Source organism: Erinaceus europaeus, chromosome 6 (genome assembly GCF_950295315.1).
Source record: "Erinaceus europaeus chromosome 6, mEriEur2.1, whole genome shotgun sequence".
Classification (NCBI taxonomy): Eukaryota; Metazoa; Chordata; class Mammalia; order Eulipotyphla; family Erinaceidae; genus Erinaceus; species Erinaceus europaeus.
This window is the reverse complement of record NC_080167.1, coordinates 55,015,296-55,043,072: the sequence shown is the minus strand read 5'-3', so window position 1 is coordinate 55,043,072 and position 27,777 is coordinate 55,015,296. Positions and strand designations below refer to the sequence as shown.

Here is a 27,777-nt window from a genome sequence, read left to right as displayed (position 1 = left end):
GAAAAGACTTGAAAGTAATCCAGAATGACTCAAATGAATGAGCAAGCTTGAGAAAAACTGTTAATAGTCAAAGATCTTTTTTAAAGGTACAAATCTCCTGCACTCAGAATCAAGAACACAAAATCATATAAGCTGTGGTGTAGCATCAATGATGAGAACACATACTCTAAATGCAGTCACGTGCTGCAAAAACACATTGTTGAACAACAGACTGCATAGACCGAGTGATATATATATATATAATACATGTGTCACAGTCTACACCATCCTGATTTATGATGTCCACATAACAAAATCTCCTAATTAGGTACTTTTCACAATATATCTTCAGTAAGCAATATATGACTATAATTTTAATGTTAATTTACATGTACAATTTTTTGACAAGTCTAAAAATTTAGTTTTACTACTTCTAGCCATTAGTCATATGATTGATTTAATTCTTACAGGATTTTGTAACAATGAGAAACAAACTCTGAATGCAAAGCATTTTATGAAACAACAGAATAGAGATTTTTAAAAGTCAGTGTCTGTTAGACATTCTCTCCCTCAACTTGGGTCCCATGTGTCAACAACTGTATTATAAACCCCCTCCCAACAAAGTGTGTGTGTGTGTGTGTGTGTGTGTGTGTGTGTAGGGGGGGTTAAGTCAATTCCAATATCACACAGAAAAACAAGAGGTTACTCCAGACTGATCAAGCATATGGGACATGTAAGACAAGCTATAAGAGTTTGAGGAACATTTGACACTATAGAATTACTGTTAACTTTCTTAAATGTGGTAGATTATGTAGAAAAATGTATTTATCCCTATAAACTACATGATAAAACATTTAAGAGTATAGCTTATATTATTTGTAACTTTTCTATTCTTACAATTATATCTATATGCATAAACATGTGCACACACAAAATTCAAAGCAAATATGACAAATGATTAATAAAACTAGACAAAGCATCTGTGTGTTCAATAACTTTTCTTTTAATCTTACTGTAGGTCTGAAAATTAACATTAAAAGGTGTCAGTAAAAGCACCAATTATACTATCAGATACTTACTTCAAGGGGCAATTTAGCAATATCCTACTCCCTCTGCTTAATCTCAACCTCTAAAACAGTGGTCTCCAAATCAAATATACATAACCTAGGGCATAAAGAAAATGAGCCACTGAGATGCAAAGTAAAAATATTGGAATTTCTATTAACAAATTTTCTCTCACCTTTCAGTAGTCTTATCTTTTGGTATATTCAAAATACATATTTTAGCAAAGTACAGTGTATACAATTTGTATAGAAAGACACACCTTTGAGATCATATGCTAAAAAGATATCTATTACTGATCAAGGTACCAGGTCTATTATTTGGACACCACATTTCTATAATTTTTTTCTTAAGGCTCTGGCCACAATACTTTGTGAAAATGAGTCTCTTTTGGTTTTATTCAGGGGCTACTGGCTCTCTTTATTAGAAATTCTGAATATAAAAGCAGCAACAACAGGTTAGAACAGTCAGGAAACCTGCACAGAATGACCACGTTATCAATAACTAAATGAGTCTTATTCAGTAGGAAAATGTACCATTTTAACTAGGAAATTTTAAATGCTTTAGAATATCATAAGGACAGATACTGATGAAGTTGGGGAAACTTCAGAAAAATATTACTGCACAATGTAATTCCAAAATAACATAATGAAGGAATGAAACTCAGGCAACTTTTTAAAAATGAAGAGGGGCTGTGTATAAGCACAATATATAAAAAATAATCTAGATGCTTGACAAAAATTCTTACACAAACCAGTACAACAATATTTAAATGCTTTTTTTTTGGCCTCCAGGGTTATTGCTGGGGCTCAGTGCCTGCACCATGAATCCACTGCTCCTGGAGGCCATTTTTCTTTCCCCCTTTTGTTGCCCTTGTTATTGTAGCCTTGTTGTGGTTATTACTGTTGGTGATGTCGTTCGTTGTTGGATAGGACAGAGAGAAATGGAGAGAAGAGGGGAAGACAAAAAGGGGGAGAGAAAGATAGACACCTGCAGACCTGCTTCACCGCCTGTGAAGCGACTCCCCTGCATGTGGGGAGCCAAGGGCTTGAACTGGGATCCTTACAGCAGTCCTTGCGCTTTGCGCCACGTGCACTTAACCCATTGCGCTACCGCCCAACCCACTACTTCTTTTGTATTTTTATGTTATTGGGTATAAGCACCAAAAATTCAAATATTAAAAAAAAATGATAGGTGAAAATTTTAAACTATTGTCTTGTATTTGTGTATTTTAAAATGTTATGCATGACAGGAAGCTACAACTATTAGTACAATTAGAAATTAAGTGACAAAAATAGGTTAAAAAAAAAAACCTGACTTTAAAATAATGAGTGGGTGAAAAATGTGGCCAATTAAATTAATGGGCCACAGTACAGAAAATAATTTAGGCAGCTAGACAGTTGATCATACAGGACACTAATTTGTTTTATATAAACTTAAAATTTTGGACTAAAGATTTTTTTTCTGGCCAAATTAAACATGTTATGTATGCAACTATCAGAAAACAATGTTAAGAGTTCTGTTAATCATTTTAAATACAAAAATAAAGGTATAAACAAACTCCCAATAATTTTTAATATAAATAATGGAATACTTAGGTACATAGTCTTTTACTGAATAAAGAGATAAAAGACTAGAATTAGACAACAGTTAAAATTGTATTATGTACATACTACCTAATATTTTGTGTTGTTTTTGCATTGATGCTATAAAATCCAATTGGCCAAAGGATTTGTTCTAAGTGGATTGAAATTTTCCACTTAAATGCTAACAGTTTATTGGAAACACAATTAAATTTAAAAAGCAATTAAACTGAAAATTAAAATTTTCTTCACAGATATGCACGATATTTCATTTTAGATATTTGCACACATACTTAAATTTGCGTGTGCATACATATATTGCTCCTTTTAAAAAAAGCAAACAGCTACACTTTAAAGAAAGCCTTTTTTTTTTTTTTGAATGTGCAACATATTCTGGTTCAAGAACAAAATCATTTGTGCTCTTAACTGGTCCTGCTGTTATCTTTGTCATATCATGTGAAAACTGGAAACTGAGTGGTACATCTTCATTAGAATTTGTCCACCTGGTATTTTAATACCTGCTAAATGAAAAGCACACACTGAAACATTATACATTGTAAGTGTTAATTACTTAAACCTTTGCAGTCTAGAAATATGTATAATAGAGAAATGTAAATGCATCACAATGAGGATAGTTTTTTTCATTCAGTTCACCATTCTTTGATTTTTACCTAGCAAAAAAGTATACCAAAGAGTATTTAATTGATTTTAGAACAACAACAAAAAAAAAAGGAGCTAAATAAAACGGAGAAATGTTACATTTACCATGGTCAAACAGATCTAGGAAAGAAAAGAAGAAAAATAAAATACAATTTGGGGAGGCTGGTAGATGCCTCACCTGGTAGAGCACATACTTTACTATGTGTGAGAACCTAGGTTCAAGTCCTCTGCTATCACATGGGAGCACCTGCAAAGATGAAGTGTCAACTGTGGTGGAGCAGTGGTGTGGTCTCTCTCTCTCTCTCTCCCTCTCTACCTCACATCCCTATACCTTAAAAAAATAAATAAATAAAAAGAGGGAAGCAGGAGTTGTGGAGTCACAAGCATGAAGTTCCAGTGAAAAACTTGGCAGCCCCACCCCCCAAGAAAAAATACTTAGAAGTATATGAACTAAATATAATAATATTCCAATTGAGATGAAAACAATCTGTCTGGCAATATATATCAAACAATAACTTTTTAAAAATTTAATGTGAAGCATGTCTTTAAAATTTTAAATTACTATTTGAAGCCAGCATATGCTCTCAAGAACTCACATATTAGAATGAAACAAGCTGAAGTTAGAGCTTAAAGGCTGAACCTAAGAAATTAGTCATTAAATTATTTGTCAAAAGTTAAATCATATGTCAAGAAAGAAACACATAACCAGATTACAATAGTCTTAGAAAATACAAACCGAAGTTTCTTTTGTTTTTCTTTTTTTTTTTTTTTTAATTATCTTTACTTATTGGATAGAGCCAGCCAGAAATTGAGAGGGTAAGGGGAAACAGAAAGGGAGAGAGAGAGAGACCTGCTACCTGATGTGAAGCCCTGCTTCATCACTTGTGAAGCTTTCCCCCTGCAGGTGGGGACCAAGGGCTTGAACCTGGGTCCTTGTGCACTTAACCAGGTGCAACACCACCTGGCCCCTGAATTTTCATTTATGGTTTGAAGCCTGATAGATCATTTTGATGCTCAATTCACTTTTTTTTTCAGTTATTTAAATAATAGTTGAGCACAACTGACAAGATTATAAATACTTAAGATAACATATGTCAGTGGAAAATACTCCATTTTCATTAAAAGCATTAATTCAAAAAATACCCCAAAGAGGAAGTCAAAATAAAAGTGCTAGAAAATGGAAAGAGAGACAGCAGCCCCAAAATCCAGTATGAATGACAATAAATATGCAAGTTGTTAAGTAACATCAGGAATATAGATTACTTTGAAACATCTACTTAGATCCATTTTAATGAAGAATTAAGGGATACAATATGTTAAAGACAATATTTAAAACTAGCAGGATAAGACAGACGCATCAAATTTCTGTTTATATCCTAAATAATTACAAGAGATCTTGAAAATGTAGTGTAATTTATATTTCCTTTCCAGTTTAAAAATTTCTGTCCGCTGCTTCTATCTTTGGTGTCACTGCCACCAATAAACACAGTATATAGTTTAGAAACCTAAGACTACCCTCAAATAGAAAAAAAGGTAAATCACCACTTCTTTAAAATAAGACATAAAGAATATGGTCCTACTTAATTTTGTCTCATGGTCCCATAATATTCTGAAGTATCATGCCAAAATGACAAATTGAAAGGGAACATCATTATTTTCAATAATTGCACCAAAATTTTCACTTCTATACACTGGTGTGATGATATAGCGACTAGTTTGCAGAGGCTACAAAAGAAAGAGTATATATATATATATATATATATAATCTGACAAGTCAAAAGGTTTGGTTTAATGTGAAACTGAACCGGTCATCATAATGTCTTTATGTAAATATGCTGCAACCTGTTTACTTGCAGTTTGAAAGATAGTGTAATTATCATAAATTCACATGAAAACAGTTGTTCATGATTAAAATAAAATAGCAACGTAAATTAATTTAACAGTGTTAAATATATTCACAAGATCACCATTGTGATTCAAAATGGCCACTAATGAAGTTACACACCAATATATATGTACATAACAATTGCCACAAAGCTTTGTAAGTTTGACTTTTTGCAGACCAAGTAACTTTACAAGACAGATAATCTTGTATCAATTCCTTCAAAGTATGAAAGGAATTAAATCTAAGTTTTGTTCCTGGGTGAGGTGGGGGAGGTGGGGGAGAAGAGAACCTCTAAAAAGTCAGTGCAAATTGGAGAGAGATCTACCTTCTTGAATATTTAATCTTGTTCACCAGGACAGATTCCTATAAACTGAGGATAAGCAAATTAGAAGATATTAAAGAATCTCATTATATCCTCAGTGGCAGTTTGCAAGTATCTGCCACAAAGAGAAATCCCAAGTCCTATAGCAGAGCCTTCTGAGAATATGGCTGCTGTGGCTGAGGAGGCTGTTGACTAACTGTTGGTTGAGGCAGTGCTGATGTTAAACTATAGTTTGGCACCTGGGACACAGAAGTTCCTGCATTCTGGTATAGAGTGACATCAGCAGGAGCAGCAGCAGCAGCAGGACTATATACTGTAGCTTGGCTGGGATATGTACTTCCTTGAACAGAAGCAACCATTGTGCTGTGGAGGAGAAAAAACTATTAGACAAAGTCTGATTGACACAGCCATTTAGAGAACAACAGGAAAGCTCTTCATTTGTTTATTCATTTAATAATCATTTATTAACTACTGATAATATGCCAAACACTGTCAATTTAGATACTGGGATATTATAATCAAAGATGAAAAAAAGATCCTACTATAATGGAGTTTCCACCTAATTGGGGGAATAAAATAAATAAAATAAAAAACCAAAATACAGCAATCCAGTGAGTAAATCAGAGGATGGATGGCTGGATGGCTAGCATAGCAATACTGAAGGGGTTCCTTAAGAATCCCCACTAGTCTCACAGAGCTTTTCATCAGCCATCAGTGATGACAACTATCATACATTTGTTTGCTTTCCTTTTAAGATTTTTTTAAAGATTTTTTTAAATTTTATTTATTTTATTTTATTTATTTATTCCCTTTTGTTGCCCTTGTTGCTTTATTATTGTTGTTGTCGTTGTTGGATAGGACAGAGAGAAGTGGAGAGAGGAGGGGAAGACAGAGAGGAGGAGAGAAAGATAGACACCTGCAGACCTGCTTCACCGCCTGTGAAGCGACTCCCCTGCAGGTGGGGAGCCAGGGTTCGAACCAGGATCCTTATGCCAGTCCTAGTGCTTTGCGCCACCTGCGCTTAACCCGCTGCGCTACAGCCCGACTCCCTGTTTGCTTTCCTTTTGAAAGCTACTAGGGAACATGTATGTTTCCACAACCCTGGACAAAATGTTTTCATTATTTCAGACAAAAATAGGGGAACAGACACCACAGCACTGCTCTACCATCTACAGAGTTTCTCTGGGGCACCATGGGGTTTGAACTCAGGACTTCACGCATTATGAGGTGCACACCCTACTGTGTGAACTTTCCTATCATGGATTTTTCCTATCCAGTTCTTGTGGCTACATAAGATTAGAACAGATGAGTAGTTTTAACATGATTAACTTCAAACAGTAATCAGTAATCAAATTACTTAGCATAAGAAGCCTGAGTCTGCTGAGTAGGAAGGGCTGGAGTTGCAGCAGGGACAACTGCTCCTTGGCTGAGAGAAGAGAGTTGTTCTGGGGGAAGACTGTAACTCTGAAGATGGCTCATCTGTGCATTCCCTGCAACCAGGTAAGCACCAGTTTGAGGAGGTGCTGCATAAACCTAGAAGAATTAATGATATGAGACATTACATTCTCTTAAGATTTCAGCAGTCATGCCAACATTTCTTAAGAGAGGCATTTAGCAACAAAAAAAGAACTACTACAACTCTGGAATAAATTAAGTTATTTCTATTAATGGACATTTTCAAAAATACTTTTCAATGAAATGGGATTCTGGTAGCTTTTGTTCTGAGGTAAATACGAACTTGCGTTAACTCCACACAGAAGCACTGAAGAAATTTCATCTTAAGAGTGTTTTACTGTAATTCTGCTTTCCGTGCTAGTATACTAAATATTGTTTAAAAGGACTGTCAAACAATATCTACTAAGTGGAACTGGGAAGATAGCATAATAGTTATGTAGTCCTAGATTCAATCCCCAGCACCACCATAAGCCAGAGCTGAGTGATGCTCTGGTGAAAAATAAAATGAAAAATAAATTTACAAAGTATATTTGAATTCCTTTTTTTATCATACAGACTGCATTTACTTGTAGATACAACTCACATCTCCTAAATTAGCACAGAACAAGCTAACTTTCTAAAACAACAGAAGAAAACGGGGGGCAAAAATTCAGACACTGTTCAAGGCTGTGTGGTCTATCACAGCTACTTGACTCTGCTCTTACAGAAAGCAGGCACAAAACAGTGGACTAAGAATGTGTTGGTCCAATAAAAGTTTAATAAGCACAAAACTGGATATGTTCCTTCAGCTATCTTTTGCCTATTTCTGCATCTAAAACATACAATTGCTTTTTAAAGAGAAAAATCTCAAGCACACATATTACTTAAATTTTCTGTAATGTGGGGGTCGGGCGGTGGCGCAGTGAGTTAAGCGCATGTGGCGCAAAAGCGCAAGGACCGGCGTAAGGATCCCAGTTCGAGCCCCCGGCTCCCCATCTACAGGGGAGTTGCTTCACAGGCGGTGAAGCAGATCTGCAGGTGTCTATCTTTCTCTCCCCCTCTCTGTCTTCTCTCCTCTCTCCATTTCTCTCTGTTCTATCTATAACAAACATCAACAATGGCAATAATAATAACCACAACGAGGCTTCAAGGGCAACAAAAGGGGGAAAAAATGGCCTCCAGGAGCAGTGGATTCATGGTGCAGGCACCAAGCCCAGCAATAACCCTGGAGGAAAAAATTTTTTTTTCTGTAATGTATATTATTAGACTCTTCCATTTTACATATCTGGGGAAAAAAAAAAAAGAGTACCATATGTTGTGACAGTTAATACAATCATCAGGAAACAAGACAATCTTAGTTCTGTTAAATCATACATACACTGATTCTAATAGTTCTTTATTATCAGCCCAAAGCCACACATCATAAATGTAATTTTTGTTTGCTTTGCTGAACTGAACACTAATGATTTTATTATTTTTTTTTAACTCAAACTGTTGACAAAGACACAAACCAATGTCATCAAAAACTGTGTTTCTCAGGACTGGCTGAGGTTAAGGTCTCTCGTTCCATTAAAAAAAAGGACAATGCTAAAATATTAGTCTTAAAAACAAAAATGTCTGCCATGCTACCTACCACAATAATTATAATTTGACTACTCCCTATACAGTGAACTGAGTGATCATCAGTCTTACTCAGACAGAAACTATGGTTCTTAAGCAAATAATTACAGGTGAAATTTTAAAATACACAATTGTTTAAGCCTCATTTCTAAAGATTATGGTTCAAAAGGTTGAAGGCAGGACCAATACATTTGTCTGTTTTTTGTTATAATGTGCTGCTGGGCCTCCACGGCTCTGGACTGACTTTTTCAGATGTATAAAGAGAGATATAGAAAGTAATATACCACAGAACCAAAAATCACTATTTGGTGAGGGTTGAGCTCAAGCCTGATTTGTGGGTAAGGCACACTAAATATACTATCCAGGTGAGCAATCTTGCTAGCTCATATCTGCATTTTTTAAGTTTAATGGGTGATTATGATGTACACCCCTGCAGAAAACCTTTTAAAAAATAAAAAAGGCCCCACTAGCATAGTACATTTATATTGTATTTGCCAAGTAGAAGTTCTTTTAAACTTTATTTCAAACAAGCTTCATAATTTATACCAAGTAAACTCAAACATATTTAAGAATTTAAACTGATACATTGAGTTTTTAAGAGATTACCTGAGAACCAGAAACACCAGATGACTGCATGTAATACTGCTGATTCTGCAATTTTGCATACATGGAATACATTGGGTCTTCATTCATTAACTTAGTATACAATGAAAGTGCCTCCATCACTTTAACATTAAGTTCTGAGAGTTCTGAGTGTTTTCTAAAACATAATACAATGTATCAAACATGGCTGCAATGTAAATGATACAAAGTTCTAAAAAGATATCAAAATATAAAAAAAGTAATTCGTTAAGTATTATTAAAATTTTTTACCTTGTGACTGGAAACATATATTTTAGCTCAGGGTAATCAAAACTTCTAAAGGTTTAGGTGTTGTGCAGAGAAACTGGTATTTTATCTTAATGTATGACTGCAACATCTAATTCGCTAGCTAAAAAAGAGGGGGTGGGGCAGGCAGTAGGTGGTGCATGCCCTGGAGTACACATTATTGCTGCAGTTCCTTAATTCAAGCCCTCATCCCCTGCCTGCTGGTAGGAAACTCCACAAGCAGTGAAACAGTGCTGCGGATATCTCTCAATCTCTTCCTATCTCTTCCCACTTGATTTCTCTCTGACTCTATCAATACAAAAAATAAAAATAAAAACAAGGGGTCTAAAAATAAAACAAGGGGTCACATGTGGCCTCTCATACTGCCACTGTTGCAAATACAATCACAATTAACCTTTATTTAAGAAAAAGAAATATAAAGTGATACTTCCTCACTTAAGGAAACAAAAACAAAAAAGAGACAAGTCCAATCCTCACAACTAACAAAAACGAACAAAATTTCTGGCAGAAATTTTAAAAGGGAGCTGCAATTCTCTCTATTTCAGTATACACTTCAGAGAGCACTTCAAGGAAGACAGTACACAAATACAGACACAGTGTATCTTCTTTTACCTATCAATATCTTCCAGCTTTTCATCAATGAGAGGTCCCATCTGGTGACACATTGCTAAGATGACAAGATTTAAAGAAATATAAGCGAATGCAGCAAATGAAAGGAAACCTCTGGAGGATATTATATAACTTAAAGACTATAGGACCTGATTTATCGTAATAAAAATAACTTATTAGTTAACTTCAGCCCACAGCATCCAAGATTTTTTTTTTAAGATGAATTAATTAACGGGTGGGGGAGTAGGGAGAGAGACAGAGAGCGCCAGTGTATCATTCTTTGGCACATGTGATGCCAAAGATTCAATCTGGGACATCATGCCTGAGGTCGAGGTCCAAGGTGTTATTCACTGCACCATCGCCCAGGCCATCACTCATTATTATTATTTTTTTACCACTCATTATTTTTAAAGTGTGATGGTGACTACTAAATGCATAGTAGTGAATAAACAAATTTTAAAATACCAATTTCTAACATGTTCACTGAAAAAAATAATTTATATGCAAAGTGTAAAAATTAAAATTCTATCCTAAGCTTGAACTAGATAAAAGTGAGACTGGGCCATTGAACAGTAAGAAATATTTACATTTTTATTCAATTTTATTTTGTACATGTAAAATCTTCCTGTGACAGAACAGCTATCACCTCTAGTTATTCTTTATTTGCAAGGTAAGTGGGAAGGAAGTCTTACCTTCAAGGTGAAGCAACTCTGGAAGGTCAGGCTGGTCATCACTGGGATCTGTACTTTGCAGCATCTGTAGCAACTGGTCCATTTTATCCTACAGGAATTAAATAGTGGATATAAAGGTAAATAACAGTCATACAACAGGATGTTTTCACTTCATAAATCAGATGATGGATAGAGAATTTCTTTAATTCATACTTATGGGAATTCCATATGTAACCAGTATAGTACTTTGTAAACTCTCCTTATTCATTTTTTCAATTGCTAGCAAAGACTTTCTTAAATGAGAAGCCATAATCATGTTAAAACTTGCCACATGTGAGTTCTTCAATCTCTTATGTCATGTGAATGGATTTCCAAATTACTTTGTTTTGGAACAACTGAAGCCTTGCCATGCTGACATGTGTGACATCACTCAAGATGGTATTACTCATGCCTAGAGACTCAGATATTTCTCCTTTACCATAGAGAATACAGCAGTTGTTTTAGTAAGGCATAACTTGGGAGGTTACAGTTGTTTTTCTTAGCAGAACCACATGGATTTATTCCACACTTTCCACTAATATTTCAGTTTCCCACAAAAGGAAGTGATATTTGTAGCTTCTCTATTCTCCTATTAAAAAAACCTTTCACACTATTAACTCAGTTCAATTTTAGAAACTGTGTGGGGGGAAAAAAAAATCAACAAAACCATTGGTACCATATTACACAACTACAGCTGTACATTGTATGCTTTTATGTGTCTTTTGGTATACATTGAATTTATTTACATATTCTGGTCTTTTACAAGATCTATATAATTTTAAGATTTTTATTTATCGGGGCTGGGTGGTGGCGCACCTGGGTAAGCGAACACATTATAATGCACAAGGACCTAGGTTCAAGTCCCTGGTCCCCATCTGCAAGGGAAAGCTTTATAAGTGGTGAAACAGGGCTGCAGGTGTCTCTTTGTCTCTCTCCCTCTCAAATGCTGGCTGTGTTTATCCAATAAATAAATACAGATTAAACAATTTTTAAAAAGATTTTTATTTATCTGTAAAATAAAAAGATATATATCAACAAGGCCTTAGGATAAGATGGGCTTTTATATGTTTCTATAAGTAAAAATATAGATCAATACACCAATACCATGAGCGTGAAGGAGCACTCTACAAACTTTCTGTTCCGTCTCCCTTAAGACATAACATACATAAAAGTGAAACTCAACTACCACCTAGCACCAAACACAGAAGTCAAATCAAAATGAAACACCACCATTAAGCAGAGCTGAGGAGTGCTCTTGTGTGTTTCTGTCTCTCTGTATTTCTCATTAAGATAAATTTTTAAAAAATTAAATGGCACGAGGGATATAATTTCCACAACATTAAAAATTATTTTTACAAAAAAAAATTTATTATGAAAGGGCCGAGGGTAGACAGCATAATGATTATGCAAAGAGACTCTTATGTGTGAGGCCCCAAAGTCCCAGGTTCAATCCCCTGCACCAGAGCTGAGCAGTGCTCTGATTAAAAAAAAAAAAAAAGTCTGTAATAACACAAATACAGAAGAGTGTAAAGAACCTAAGAATCCAAGAGAATTACATCATGATAATCCCATACTACAGATACTTAAGCATATATTTAACATAAGGAGGCACAATTATTTGTATTGACATAGTAAGTATGGGACTAAAACAATTTCCAAGGAGAATCATTGCTTTGTCTATACTCTTTAAATTTTATAACAAAATACATATACCAGTTTAGTAATTGATACTTTTAAAGGAGAAAAGAAAAACATTTCACCTTCAATAACAAGTTATCAATACCTTTTACTAAGGATATTACTTACTTCATCAATATAGGTTTGTTCCGGCTCTGGTTCTATTGTTTCTATCTGAACCTCATCACTGAATTGTACTGTCTTCTTCTCTGTTTTAACTGTAAAATATGTAACGATTATCTTTTTTTATAATAAGTTTAAATTTCTATTTTAATATACTTTAAGCTGCAGGAGAGTGTATATATGTATATACATGTAGATCAAGCTGAGAAACTCAGTTATTCCTCAATTTAAGGAATAACTGAGTTGCCAATTCAGGCAACAGTGACATAACATGAAATTCTGTCAAAATTTAACTTTCTCTTCTAAAGATTCACAAAAGTTACTTCATTCAAAGTAAGAGGTATATTTCTTTTTTTAAAATATTTTTTATTTATTTATTTATTTCCCCTTTTGTTGCCCTTGTTTTTCATTGTTGTAGTTATTGTTGTTGTTATTGATGTCGTCATTGTTGGATAAGACAGAGAGAAATGGAGAGAGGAGAGGAAGACAGAGAGGGGGAGAGAAAGACAGACACCTGCAGACCTGCTTCACCGCTTGTGAAGTGACTCCCCTCCAGGTGGGGAGCCGGGGGCTCGAACTGGGATCTTACACCAGTCCTTGTGCTTCGCGCCACCTGCGCTTAACCCGCTGCGCTACCGCCCGACTCCCAAGAGGTATATTTCTACAACAAAAATTACAAAATAACAATCTGCTAAATTGGTAGACAAAAACAATATTTTATAAGAGAAACCTACACTTTTAAATCTTTTAAAATTATCAGTCCTTTTAAAGAAAAATTTCATTTGACAGCTCCTGATAATTAGCTATATACTCTATGGCACACCACTTACATTTTTTGAACTAGGGGAATAACATCTAGACCAGTGGAGAATTTTGCAAGGAGCTTTGAAGAGGGAACTGAATTTTTCACTAAATCATTCAGTAACATTTTTTGTTACATTACTGCTTTGTAACAAAAAAGAAGTGGTTATTAAGAAATCAGCAAACTAGGTTAAGGGAGACCTCACAGATATAGTGAATGCCTTGTCATGCTCACAGCTAAGGTTAAAGCCCCAACACTGTATGAGAGATACCAAGGTATCAGGGAAAGATCCACTACTGTGGTTGTGATGTCTCTTCCTCTCACTGTGTGACTCTCTCTGAAAGAAAAAGCTACATGGGAATGCTGAAATTGCTATTAACAAGACCCCAATCGTCTCCAAAAAAGAAAAAAGGGTAAACATCAATCCACCACCAAAAGCACTTATTTTCTTCTTCAACAATACAATCTTTAAAAATTACTCAAAAAAAATTAAATACATAAAATACAACTTAAACCAAAAAAAAAAAAGTATGTTTAACACAGTAACTAACCTTCCACAAAAGAATACTGATATTCTTTTTCTTCTTGGCCCCACTTCCTAATTTATTTCTCCCTGTCAACAAGGGCTTAGTAACTAGGCAAAAAACTGTATGATGAGTTCGTTTAGTTAAAATGACTGCTTCTAAGTAACTGACATGGAAGCTTTTGAAAGTCACTGCAATGCATACAGGACACTGCTTCCAAAGCTAATGTTGAACACTAAACAAATAGGTTCAACTTTTGAATTGGAGGAAGTCTCAATGAGACTGCACTGTCTCTGTCACACTTTTATCAAGTTATGACAAGAAGTACAGCTAATGCATAAATTCCATTAACACTTGTCAATCTATTTTTTTACAACAGCATACACACGTAGGCATTCGAATGATAAATCCACAGTCTGTCTATAAAGATAACCTTGGCAGACTTTTGATTTCAATTTTCAGATGAGTAGATGATTTCCAGTAAGTAATCTGTAGCCCAAGAGCTGCATTTTAAATGTCTTGGAGGCAGTAGCATTTGTGAATTTCCTCAACTTCCACTAAGAAAAGGGCTACATGGTCTGAGACACAGTTTACCAGGTTAGGAATGTACCTTACCACACACGTGACCAAGGCTTGAGACCTAGCACCACAAAGGACTACCATGACACCAAGGGAAACTCTTGTGCTATTATGTCAGGCTATCCCATTTTGTCCCTGTCTTCATCCATTTGAATGAAAAAATGGGCTGCGAGCAGTGAAATCATTCATGCATGAGGTATTCTCCGTCCCCCTCCACACCCCACAAACAGAGAATAGATTTAGGTTTACCATCTGGTGATAATCAGGAAAGTACTTACTCATTTCTGGTTCAGCAGTAAGATCTGCAGTTACAAAATTAGAGGGAAACAACCCCATGCTCTGATTAGTTTCACCTTTCCACCAGTTGGGGTCACTATGAGGACCAAAAAAGAATGATTTAATATGTCTTGTTGTATAAATTTTTACCTTTTTATACTGTTTAGCCTGTACCTTATTCTATAAATCCTTGCTGCTTACAGTACTCAATCTTAAGTATCAATAATGTAATTACAGATTTCAAAGTTATAAAATCCAGGCAGTGAATTTATCTTTATTAGAAATAAGAAATGACACCCCAGAGAAAATAAGAAGCTATTACACACTCAGCTTTCATTTTTTGGAAGATTGGTGAATGCTCTGATGAAGTAATACAAAGCAATAACCTTTCTCCTCCAGAGAAAATGTCTCAACACCTAAAAGTTGTCAATTTCAGTTGGCTCATGAACCACAGATTAAGAATCCTTTGAAATAAAATGTACAATATGCTCTTAATCCAGATGCCTATTTACAAAACAGTGCTACTTCTAGAATATATATATTGTTTTACCCCCTCAGAAAGAACACATCACACCTTTTACAGGGCAAAACACAGGATCATACTTCTAGGTGCATAGTCAAATCAAACTACTAATCCCCAGTGCACATGAAACATTACAGCCTCAGTGCTCTGTATAAGGGAAAGTAGTAAGTCATCTATAGTTTTTGAATGAATGATTAACGAACATTTTGTGTGACTTATAGCCAACCAGCTCAAATTTTAATTAGTATTCTTCTCTTATGAAAACATGATAGAATACAAGTATATTACTGTAGGAATAACCTTAAGAACTAGTTAAATTATTTCTTAAAATTATTTTCAAATTTTACTATTTCAGTATCACTATGACTAATTTTCAGTAAACATACTAATTTAAACAATTTCAACTACTAGCAGTGATTATAACTGAATATATTAAACTAGGTCTCTGGAACAAAAAAACAATCATTCAATCTGAGGGGAAGGCGGTAGCACAGTGGGTTAAGCATACATGGCACAAAATGCAAGGACTGGTGTAAGGATCCTGGTTTGATCTGGCTCACCCCTGCAGGGGGGTCACTTTACGGGTGGTAAAGCAGGTCTGCAGAGGTCTTTCTCCTCCCGTCTTCCCCTCCTCTCTCAATTTTTCTCTGTCCTATCCAGCAACAACAGCAGCGACAGCAACAATAAAACAACAAGGGCAACAAAAATATGGGAAAAATGGCCTCCAGGAGCAGTGAATTCATAGTGCCTGCACCGAGCTCCAGCAATAACCCTGGAGGCAAAATAAATAAATAATTTAATCAATAGATGTGGAAAAATTAAATGGCAAAGTATCTAGGCAATATGACACAAGCAAAGCAATCATCACACAGAGAAAAGGTATACAGTGGTATTTTTTTAAACAACACTTCGTAATAGCAACAAGAATAAAAACAGACATTAGATATTTTCATATCACCATTCAAATTCATATTATCTATCACCTGTCGTCAAGGACTGTAATTATTTCTCCAGCTTTAAAAGTAAGTTCATTATCTTCAGCAGCTTCAAAGTCATATATTGCTCGAACTTTTCGACCTTCATGTTGGTGGTTAGTTAAAAGAGTGGATGTACTTGGGTATAAAGAGGAAAGGGTGGTTGGCTGCTGTCTTTGTTCCTTCAGAGATAATTCAATGGCTGTAAAATAGTTTTATAAGATCCAAAACATTAGTATAACTAATAATCTAAAGAAATACAAAAAGATGTCTGCTAATAAAAAGTACATAGCTACCTTTCCACTGTGTAGCTGGAAACTAAGAGTCAGTAAGACTCACTTTATCAAATATACTGATCCATTGACAGTATATTGTTAATTGTTATTTAATGCACAAGGTCCTCACCTGCAGGCGGAAAGCTGAGCAAGTGGTGAATCAGTGCTACAGGTATCTGTCTCCCTTCTTCTCTATCACCTCCCTCCCTCTTGATTTCTGGCTGTCTCTACACAATAAATAAATCCAAATTTTAAAAAATAAAAAAAAAAAAACACAAAACTGCAATTTACCGCTACAAAGTTAATTCCTAGGTAATCACCCTGGGAATCTGGAATTAATATTTAAGTCTCACCTCACAAATTACCCCAAAATATTTTCAAGTATCTCCAGTCCACCAGTCCTTCCTCAATACATACATCCCTCACTTTCTATAACTTGAATACCCTGTTTTCCACAACACGTAGATTCTTCTCATCCAACTCTCCATCAGTAAGAGACTTAGTAAGAAAATTTAAAAAAATTAACTGTTGGAAATCGGGTGGTAGCGCAGCGGGTTAAGCACACGTGGCACAAAGCGCAGGGACCGGCGTAAGGATTCCAGTTCGAGCCCCCGGCTCCCCACCTGCAGAGGAGTTGCTTCACAAGCGGTGAAGCAGATCTGCAGGTGTCTATCTTTCTCTCCCCTCTCTGTCTTCCCCTCCTCTCTCCATTTCTCTCTGTACTATCCAACAACAACGACATCAATAACAACAATAATAACTACAACAATAAAAAAACAAGGGCAACAAAAGGGAATAAAGTAAATATTAAAAAGAATTTTTTAACTGTCATAGGAAGAAACTTTGTATGGGACCTTGGAGTAGAGGAAAATGTCAAGACACAAAAACCAAAAAACCCTAACAGAAAAGTAAAATATTAGGACTACATCAAAACTTGAAACTTGAATGAGGAAGCTCAGTATCAGAGCACATGATTTAGGCTTGAAGGCTCCAAATCCAATTCCCTGTAATGTCAACTGAGCAATGCTCTGCTGTTCTAAATCATCTGCTCTCCTAAATCATCTTTTTTTCCCCCTGCAGGGTCATCACTGGAGCTTGGTGCAGCACTATGAATCCACCACTCCTGGTGATCATTTTTTCCTTTTATTTTCCCCCCATTTTATTGGACAGGACAGAGAGAAATTGAGAGGAGAGGAAAAGATAAAGAAGGAGAAAAAAATAAACTCCTACAGACCTACTTCACTGCTTGTGAAGTGTCCCTCCTGCAGGTGGGGACCTAGGCTCAAACCCAGGTCCTTACACAGATCCTTATGCATAGTGCACTTATCTAGGTACACCACCACCTGGCCCCTCTCCTAAATTTTTAACAGTATTTTAAAATTCTGTTTTATAAAACACACCATTATTAAATACCCAAATCCAACAGGAGATATTTATAACAGCTATAATGGGCAAACCATCAATACCAAAATGAAAACTTCTATGTCTTATTTTTTTTTTTTTAGGATTTATCAATGCAGGGGGGAGATATGAGAAAGCAGAACAAACCAGAGCCTCACTCTGGCACAACTGATGCCAGAGATGGAACTGGGAACCTCATACTTCTGCATACACTGCACCATCTCCCAGTCTACTAGATCATTATTTTTGAAAGACTCAACAGAAAAAAAAAAAAAATCAAAATATCCAATAAATGTTTTTAAACAAATGCTTACCTCAAGGAAAAGATACTAAAATTAAAATAACTTAAAATCATTTCAAACCTATCAGGCTAACAAAACTTAAACTATGGCAATATCAGTTACTACCAGAATATGTTTTATGAATAGTAAGATCTTTCATATTCAGTTGATGGAGAAAGACAACCTACCACAAAAGCCAACAATACCACTTCAAACTATGCAAAATAACACACACACACTTTTTTTTTTCTTTTTTAGGTAAAGACAGAAGGCAGAGAAAGAGACCACAGCATGAAAGATTCCTTTAGTGTGATGAGGGTCAGGCTAAAATCTGGATCTGCACACAGCAGGTAAATCAGCACAATACCCATGTGAGCTATTTTGCCAGCACTGTATATTTTCAAGGATAGTAAATGCAGCATGTTTATTTAAGGAGTAAAAAATTAGAAAACCTAAATATTCATTAGTAGAGAACAAACATTATGGTATATTTTGTTAGTAAACTACAGTACAGCAGTTAAAATGAGTTAACTAGAATTAAGAATAACTTTCAAACAAATTTTTCTTGAAGATAAAACACAGATGGGAACAGGAGTATACTATCAACAACAATAAAAAAAATTGTTGGGCACAAAAAAGTATGTAACATGACCTTCTAGATAAACTGTGTAGTGAAACTGTGTAACAACCTAGAGTGGCAGCTAGCTGGAGGGTGGAGTAACTCTATACTGGTGCACAGGAAATGTATGTGAGAGGTTCCAAGTTTAGTCCTAGGCACTGCACAAACTAAAGTGATGTTCTGATCCAATCTGTTTCACTAAGTAAAATAACTTTTTCTTATTAGTGATTTACAAAATTATAAGATAATAGGGTGTAATTCCATAATATTCCCACCACTGTGTCCTCATCTCCCTCTATTGGAAACTGCAGTAGTTCTCCCACAGTCACAGATATAGGTTGACTGCACAAATAAATATGTGTATATATATATATATATACATATATATATAATAACTTTTTTAAAAACTTTAATTTTTTAAATATTTATTTTCCCTTTTGTTGCCCTTGTTGTTTTATTGTTGTAGTTATTACTGTTGTTATTGATGTCATTGTAGTTGGATAGGACAGAGAGAAATGGAGAGAGGAGGGGAAGACAGAGAGGGGGAGTGAAAGATAGACACCTGCAGACCTGCTTCACCGCTTGTGAAGCAACTCCCCTGCAGGTGGGGAGCCGGGGGCTTGAACCAGGATCCTTATGATGGTCCTTGTGCTTCGCGCCATGTGCGCTTAACCCACTGTGCTACCGCCCGACTCCCCATAATAACTTTTTTTTTAAAAAAGGAAAAACTGAAAAGACATAGATAGTAGTTGCTAAGGAAAGACAATAATAAATCTAAGCTTAAAGGTACAAAATCCTACTTCTCCTTTTTGAATAGACAGAAACTGAGAGGGAAGAGGGGTGACAGAGAGACCCCTGCAGCCCTGCTCATAAAACACAATAGGTGGGACCAGGGTATTAAAAACCAGGTATTTGTGCATGGTAATGTGAAAGCTCTACCCTATGCACCACCCAAAGGGCCACTATTCCCTTACAATTTCTCTCACTTTACATATCTTGGGCAGGGGAGGGGAGATATAAGTCAAGCACCTATCTTTTTCCCCACCATCAAGAACTATAGAGGCCAGGCAGTGGCACACCTGGTTGAGAGCACATGCTACAAAGCACAAGACCCAGGTTCAAGTCCCTGGTCCCCACTTGGAGATGGAGGCTTCGTGAGTAGTGAAGCAACATGCAGGTGTCTCTCTCCCTCTCTATCTCTCCATTTTTTAATTATTTAAATTCAATATTTTATTTATTTGGGAGAGACAGCAATCAAGAGGGAAGGGGGGAGATAAAACGGGGGAGAGAGAAAGACAAAGACAGAGCAAGAGAGTAAGTGCTGCAGTACTGTTTCACTGCTTGTAAAGCTTTCCCCCTGCAGGTGGGGACCAGGGGCTTGAACTTAGATCCCTGAGCTCAACCAGGCACACCACTGCCTGGTGCCCCTACCCCTCTTTTCCCTCTTAATTTCTGTCTCTATCTAGTCAGTAAATGAATAAAATATTTTTAAATTTTAAAGAACTTAAAAACATACCTTTTGCTAAATCTTCTTCTTCTTTTTTGTTAGTCACATTCCCAGGATCCTTGGCTGCCAGTGCTGGGCTTGCTTTTGCTTGTTCTGCAGCCTAACACAAAAAAGGGGGGGAACACAATATTTTAGGATAAGTTCTCATCCCTAAGTAATATTTTAGAACAGTTTCCATCCCTAAGCAATCTAAAAATTTGCAAGAACCTTCTCATCAATCTATTGGGTTGTTGGAGAAGTCACTTTTTTTCTATATTCTTCTATGCAAAATGCATCATGACTTTGCCAACAACCCAATACCACAGAATTCTGAACTGGAAAGAAATTCAAACTGTAGCAGCCTCCAGATTCAAAGGCAAGGGAGAAGACAGGACTGGGAAGAATACATTCTGAGCAATTAAGACACCTAAACTAGACAGTCCAATGAAGCACAATTGTCCAGGTCTATGTAAGGAGGTTAAACTAAATAAGCAGAAAGTATGCAAATCAAAGGAAGACCAAGTGGAGATTTAAAACCTACTAGAAAAATAAAATTTTTTAACAAAAAAAAATGGTGTTAGGAGAACTGGTTTATAACTAAATCATTTTTACAAATCTAAGATCTCTTTTCAAGAGTTTTATTTACATATCAAAAGTCAGCATGTTGTCTTTAGGAACTATATAATGACATAATTGTTTACAAAAACATCCCACTTTGTAAAACAAAATATAAGTGGTAAATTACATTACTATCTATAACATATTTTATAAGTAAGGCAGCATATGCAAGTAAATGGATAAACTGATTCACTTACAGAATCACATTTTTTCTAAGCCTCAATATACTGGTAGGTTTTCCTAGCAATCAAGTCAAATCAAACACCAGTCTACCTTGCTAACACTCATTCTTAGCCATTTTGTCAATGCCCAGCAATTGCTACCATATATTCATACATACTAGTATGTGTGTATACTTACACTTTCACATCTCATACTCATTTGCTTCTACTTACAACGTCCTCCTTTTTGTTCCTTTTATTCTATCCATGTTTTTCTTTTTTTTTAATTTTTATTTTCTTTCTTTACTTATTGGATAGAGACAGCCAGAAATTGAGAGGGAAGGGGGTGATAAGAGAGGGAGAGGTACAGAAAAACATCAGGACTGCTTGACCACTTGCAAAGCTTTCCCCCTGTAGGTGGGGGACTGGGGGCTCAAACCCAGGTTCTTGCGCACTGTAACATATGCATGCACTCAACCAGGTGCATCACCACTCAGCCTCCATCCATGTTTTTCTAGTGAGTTCTAATCAGTCAGTTAGCAGCTAAAATACTGCTTCCTCAATGAAATATTCTGAGCCCCATCCTCCTTTAATAAGTATTTCTTCCTGTATGTTCCTCTGGTAGCACTTTTAAACATGGTACTCTGATGAATGTCTAGTAATGGCAAGTTATAGAGTCAGGCAAACATGGATTCAAATCCCAGATCAGTCACTTTCTAATGTATGGCTTTGTGACATTAGCCTCTTTGTTCTTCATCTACAAAATGAAGATAATAGTACCAACTATTATAAACAGTGCTATACAGAGAGAAAAAGTTAATATACACAGTTTCAGAAATAGGAATGGATAAAGAGCTATGACTTAAAACCTAAACTATAACATTGTCCCCTGAGATTTAAATTGTTATAACATGACACTATAGCATTAAGGATGCTAATGTGAGAAGTAAATAAACCTAGATAGTTTCAAGGTTTCTACATTTTATATAAAATAATAAGCTATTAATTCAAAATGTATTATGAACCCCACCTGCAGAGAGGAAACATCACAAGCCTTGAAGCAGTGCTACAGCTGTTTCTCTCCCTTTCTCCCCCTCCTCTCTCAATTTCTCTGTCTCTATAAAGGAAAAAAGAAAGGATGCCAGAAGCAATAGATTCACTGTGCAGGCAGCAAGCCCCAGTTCTAACTCTGGCAACAAAATTAATAAGTGACTGACTGTGAAGTTATTATAATCCCCAGAGTTACTAGTAAGACAAATAGAACTCTAAACCAAAATATTCAAATTGTCACACATACAGTACTTAAATAGTGCCTGACCAAAAAAAAAAAAAAAAACCACAAAACACCTGGCTATTATCATTTGCATACTTGTCTGTAACTAAGACAAATGATATGTTCCTTTGAGGATATGTGCCTTAATTACAATCAATAGATGTCTAGTGAGTAAACAAAAGGCAAAATAGTCAAGATTATGTAGTATAATTCAAAATTCCTAGTAATATTTCATAATTCAAACAAGCGCACAAGATAATTTTTAAAACTAATCAAAAGAAATTTCTTTGGAGTTCACTGAATAAGACTTTAAGCACTTTGTCAGATAGTCTCTAGTTGCAACTTCCTTTTTCAATGTTCTGACCACTGAAAATTGAAGGTATACTTCATCAGAAGCAACCATTTTCATTCCATACAATTTATTTTCATAATTAGGTAACTATCACAATACTGACACTGATCTCTTGTTTTTGGAATCTATCAAGAAGGCAGTAAAAAACAAGCTACATTAAGACCTACATTCCAAAAATGCATACTTTTCAAAGTCACATCCTACCATCAAATTCTAAATGTAGTAATGGTCTCTAGCTTATTACAGTCAAATACAATGGCAGTGCAAGCAAGAACTACTTCTACTTCAATGTAGAAGATAAAAAAAAACCCTGCATCAACATTAGTACATTAGTACAAAAATTAAATTTCCTAATATTTTTACATGATTTTTTTCTGTGATGGATGAAAAAGATAATTTTTCATAATTCTTTTATTTTCATAAATTTTTTAAGTATGCTCACAAAGTTGTAGTCTGGTTAAAAATACAGCAGTAACTTAAGCAACTAAGTGACTTTAAAAGTCAGACTGAGTTCTACAGCTGACCCTAGGTGATGTGCTTCTTTATTAAACATGAAGCTCTTTAAGAATAGTTTTAATAATAAGCTTCCAGAAATCACAAAAAAAAAAAAAAACTATTTCATCCTACTTCATGATTCTATATACTGAATTTTTCTGTGGTTAAGCAATTTGACAACCATAACAAAATCAGCTTTCATATATTTTATAACATTGAGATTAAAAAAATAAACTCAATTTTACTTATTACTGATAATTATCTAAAGTTTTTTTGAACAAAAGAATAACCTAACTTATGTACCATTCAGTCAATAAATCCTCTTGCCAGTGTTCACTCCACTTCTCATCCTTTGAAGCCTAGTCCGGACAGACACATATCCACTAACCTCTATATCAAACAGAAGGCAGGATCGTGTAGTGGAAAGAACACTGGACTGAGAGTCAGGAGGCCTGTGTTCTAGTTCCAGCTCTGTCAACTACTAGCTGTAGCCCTGGGCAAGTCACTTAACCATTCTGGGTCTCAGTTTCCTCATCTGTAAAATGAGGGGATTAGATTAGAGCATCCCTAAAGTCGTTCCCAAAATTGAGTCTAGGTTAACCCAAGCTACATATCAAATAGATCATTAATTCTTCTTCCTTCTCTTAACACAACAAATCCCTTTGTAAACTGAAATGCAGTTTTTACTTGTACTGAAAGCTGCACACAAGGAAAACTTTAATTTCATTCAAAAATTTTGTTAAAATGATATTGAATCCATGTCTGTGTTGCACCCTAGACACTGAATTTCTAAAGTTTCCAGGTGGCCAAGAAACCACATTCTGAGAAACAAGTTCTATAACAGATTGTCAGAGTATAGAAACTAAATCCAGGGCCCCCAAAATAGCTCACTTGGGTAATGTATTGCAGGTTCAATTCTGATCCCCATAACACTGAAGAAAGCTTCAATGCTGTGGTTTCTTTTTCCCTCCTGTCTCTCTCTGGGGGAAAAAATAAATATGTAAATAAATTATCCAGAGAGGTGAAGTCTCAGGAGGGAAAAAGAGAGAGAGAGAAGCTACATTCTACTGGGCATCTATAATCTTATAGTCCTTTTATAGTGAATCTATTCTGTAATTAAATATAGTCTGTTGTCAAGAGATACAGTCTGCATAAACTCCCCCCTTATTGTACAGAATTCAGAAAAAATTCTAAGCTGTGAAAGACTGCTATCAAGTAAATGTAAATAAGTACTTCCCAAAGGTATAATCTAGCACTATAAAACTATGGTCAGAAAGATAGCACAACAGTTTTTCATCAATTTACATGCTTAAGGATCTGGAGGTCATAGGTTCAATCCCTGATACCATCAAATGTGAGAGCTGAGCAGTGTGTGTGTGTGTGTGTGTGTGTGTGTGTGTGTGTGTGTGTGTGTGTGTCTCCATCACTCTCAGAAATGAGTAAAATTTTTTATTATTCTCAATTTTTGAGTAAACAAACAAACAAAAAATTCCCCCCCATCCTTCATATCTCAAGTATATTTGACTAAGCACATCTCAAGAGTATTCAGATAAATTGGAAGTGATTTGAGAAGAAAAACTAGATAAAGCTGTATATAGTCTAAATAATTCCCTGAAGTGGTTAAAACCATTAACTTAAATCTTCTATGACTGGGAGTTCTTTTTCCCATTTCTTTATATGACTCATCATATTCTACCCCATCCTTACAGTGGGGAAAGACAGAATTGTAAATTTCCATATGTTTTAAGATCTCCCTAAATTAGTAAACTGGATATCCTAAAGAAGTTAACAAAATAGAAAAATAATGTTAAAAATAAAACAGATGTTCTATCATTTGATTTTTCTACTGGGTAGCCAGAAAAAATCATGACATTTTTTCTATGCAAAAATGTATCATGACTTTTCCAACAACCTTATATATGACATCAGATTTAACACAGTATATATATTTTAAGCTGGAAAAGGAAAGGTAAGTCTTTCAATCAAACCTATTTATTAGTAGAAAGTAAGAAGAGATATACTTGCCAATTCTTATGAAGGGAAAACATGCAATAATTTTTCTTCTGAGGACCCTTTAAATTTCCTTCCCATTTTTAACACTGATATTCATAAATCTCATAACCAAAAGAGTCTGTAAACTCATCTTTAAATTTTCAGGATATCCTTGGACTAGGGAGACAGCTCAATGTAGTGCACCCATCATGCATACAGTAGGCTCAGATTTTGAGCTGACACATGAAAGGAGCGTCAACTCTACAGATAGTGAAGTGGTGCTCTGTTCTCTATCTCTTCTCATTCTAAAGATTAAAAACTGCTGGGGTGGGGAGGCAGCTCAGTAATAATTAATACACGTGTAAGACCTAGTAATAGAAAATAAATAAGTATGTAAAGGATATCCTGAATTGTTATCACTCTTTGTAGATAAAATTACAGTATTAAGAACATTTTACAAGACTGTCAATTATCTGGTATTATAAAGAAATTCTGTTTTATTAGAACTATATAAAAAATTTAGCTGCACAATATTCAACTGATTCACTTATAAAGGAGAATTAACTGAGAAAAGTGAAAGCTGATACAAATCAGTGTTCAACTATAATATTTTCCTGGTACTTTGAACATATTATTACTATCAATAACTCCTCTGAAAAACAATAATTCCTCTGGGGTAATAAAATCTACATAGACTTGGAGAAGGAGGACTTTGAAACAAAATGTAGTATACACACAACTTTACAAAATACCTGAGAGCCAATAGCTGGAAAGGTAACTCCTTGTTCCTTAAGGTTCTTAATCATTGCTGATATTAGACTAAGCTGTGGATCATTTTTAAATTCATCCGTCCATTCAACCATAAGAGCCTTTAATTTTTCACACACTTTAGGATGACCCTAAAAGGTAGGGGGGGAAGTAATTTATTGGGTAATGATTTAATATATATATATATATATATATATATATATATACCTTAAACATGGAAAGTTATAAAGTGTCACATGTCTTGTTGAACTACAATTATCTTCAACTGTTAGGTAATACATGTGAAAAAAAAGTTGAATATATTCTTATACTAAAAAACAAAAACCCAGAAAATATTGCTATTCATACCTCACTTCAAATTGAAACAAATAAGGTATATAGTAGTTTGGAGACAGAACTTTTCAGAATATCTTACAACTAGGCAAGCCTATATATATGAAAGACAAAGATGGAGGTAGAAAGTGAGTGAATGAGTGAGTGCAGAACAATAAAAAAATAGGTTGGAGGGGGCCAGGTGGTGGCACACCTGATTAAGTGTTCATATTACAGTGCACAAGGACCCAGGTACGAGCTGTTGCTCCCCACCTGCAGGGGGAAAGCTTCACAAGTGGTGAAGCAGGGCTATAGGTGTCTCTCTGTATTTCTCACTCTCATTTCCCACTCCTCTCTCAACTTATCTCCATCTCTACCCAATAATAAATAAATAAAAATATTTTCAAAGATCTAAAAAATAGGTTGGAATGAAAAAGTAAATAACATGATCCCTTCATTCCTATTTTACTTATAATATGTATAAATGTTTTTCACAAGTAACTTAAATATCTGAGATCTGAGTACCACACATTCAATTAAATTACATAAAATATGCTACTAGAATATATTCACATTAGTACATTGTGAAGGACATCTGACACATTAGAAGAATTCCTATCAATTAAAGAATAACTAACTAAACATAGTTGAATAGCAGAATAAAAATTACTTAGCACTTGGAAAGAATTTTTAAATTTTATCACATTTCTATATTATTTTTCTCTAAGTCCTAGAAATAGTTATTTTTCTCAAAACACAAAGCATTTTCCCTTTGACAGTAAATTTTTTTCTTCACAATGTCAAAACAAAAAGGTCATAAATAATTACCATCACAATGTACTAATTTTGAATATCGAAATTCACATTATACTTAGCAGCTTAAAATGTTAAATCTCTTGAGTTGGGAGATTTAATTTTTTATTCTGTATTCACTCACATACAGGTAGTACAGAACCAAAACTCTATGCTGGTAGGGTAGTTGAGTGACCTTTTCTAAGTGAAGGTGAAAACCCACACGTTCAGTATTTGGGGGAGGATTTCTGAATTTCGACACTGGGAAAACATCTGTCACTACAAAAAATAATTATAAAGACTATGCCCAAAATAGATTAATATTATGAAATCAGATAGTGAAATAAGCATTATCTTATCAGAGGAAAGCAATAATGAAAAAAGGAAATAACCTAGCTTGGTAAAAGACAATTCACAAAGTCAAGAAACTTGTGGTCTTCCAGCAAAACACAACACTTACTAACATAGGATAGACAACAGTATAGAAAGGGTTTTAAAATACAGCTTAGTATGCTGTGCATCAGAATGTAAGAATTAAACAGTAAGCTACGTTAAGAAAGGAAACTGAATTAATTTCTGGAAATAACATCCCTTACCTTGTTTAATACGTTGCTTACTTCACTAGCAAAATCTCTTGAACATACTTCTAAATGAAAAATTTTGCCACAGTTTGATACACATGCTCCTAGAAGCTAAAAATCATAAAGTCAAAAAATTAAAAG

General features: G+C 35.1%; 1 protein-coding gene across 1 annotated transcript in view; it reads right to left on the bottom strand.

The window, feature by feature from the left end:
- Positions 1-2,585: 2,585 nt before the first annotated feature.
- The window catches only part of STAM (signal transducing adaptor molecule), a 39,186-nt gene continuing 13,994 nt past the window's right edge, over positions 2,586-27,777 (bottom strand). The window contains exons 4-14 of the mRNA XM_007526248.3: positions 27,652-27,747; positions 25,936-26,082; positions 20,323-20,413; positions 16,240-16,432; positions 14,736-14,830; positions 12,559-12,647; positions 10,735-10,822; positions 10,046-10,100; positions 9,152-9,305; positions 6,849-7,024; positions 2,586-5,854 (exon numbers count right to left, since the gene is read on the bottom strand). Of these exons, the coding sequence (XP_007526310.2) occupies positions 5,632-5,854; positions 6,849-7,024; positions 9,152-9,305; positions 10,046-10,100; positions 10,735-10,822; positions 12,559-12,647; positions 14,736-14,830; positions 16,240-16,432; positions 20,323-20,413; positions 25,936-26,082; positions 27,652-27,747 (1,407 nt within the window). The 3' untranslated portion in view covers positions 2,586-5,631. The remainder of the gene's footprint in view (positions 5,855-6,848; positions 7,025-9,151; positions 9,306-10,045; positions 10,101-10,734; positions 10,823-12,558; positions 12,648-14,735; positions 14,831-16,239; positions 16,433-20,322; positions 20,414-25,935; positions 26,083-27,651; positions 27,748-27,777) is intronic.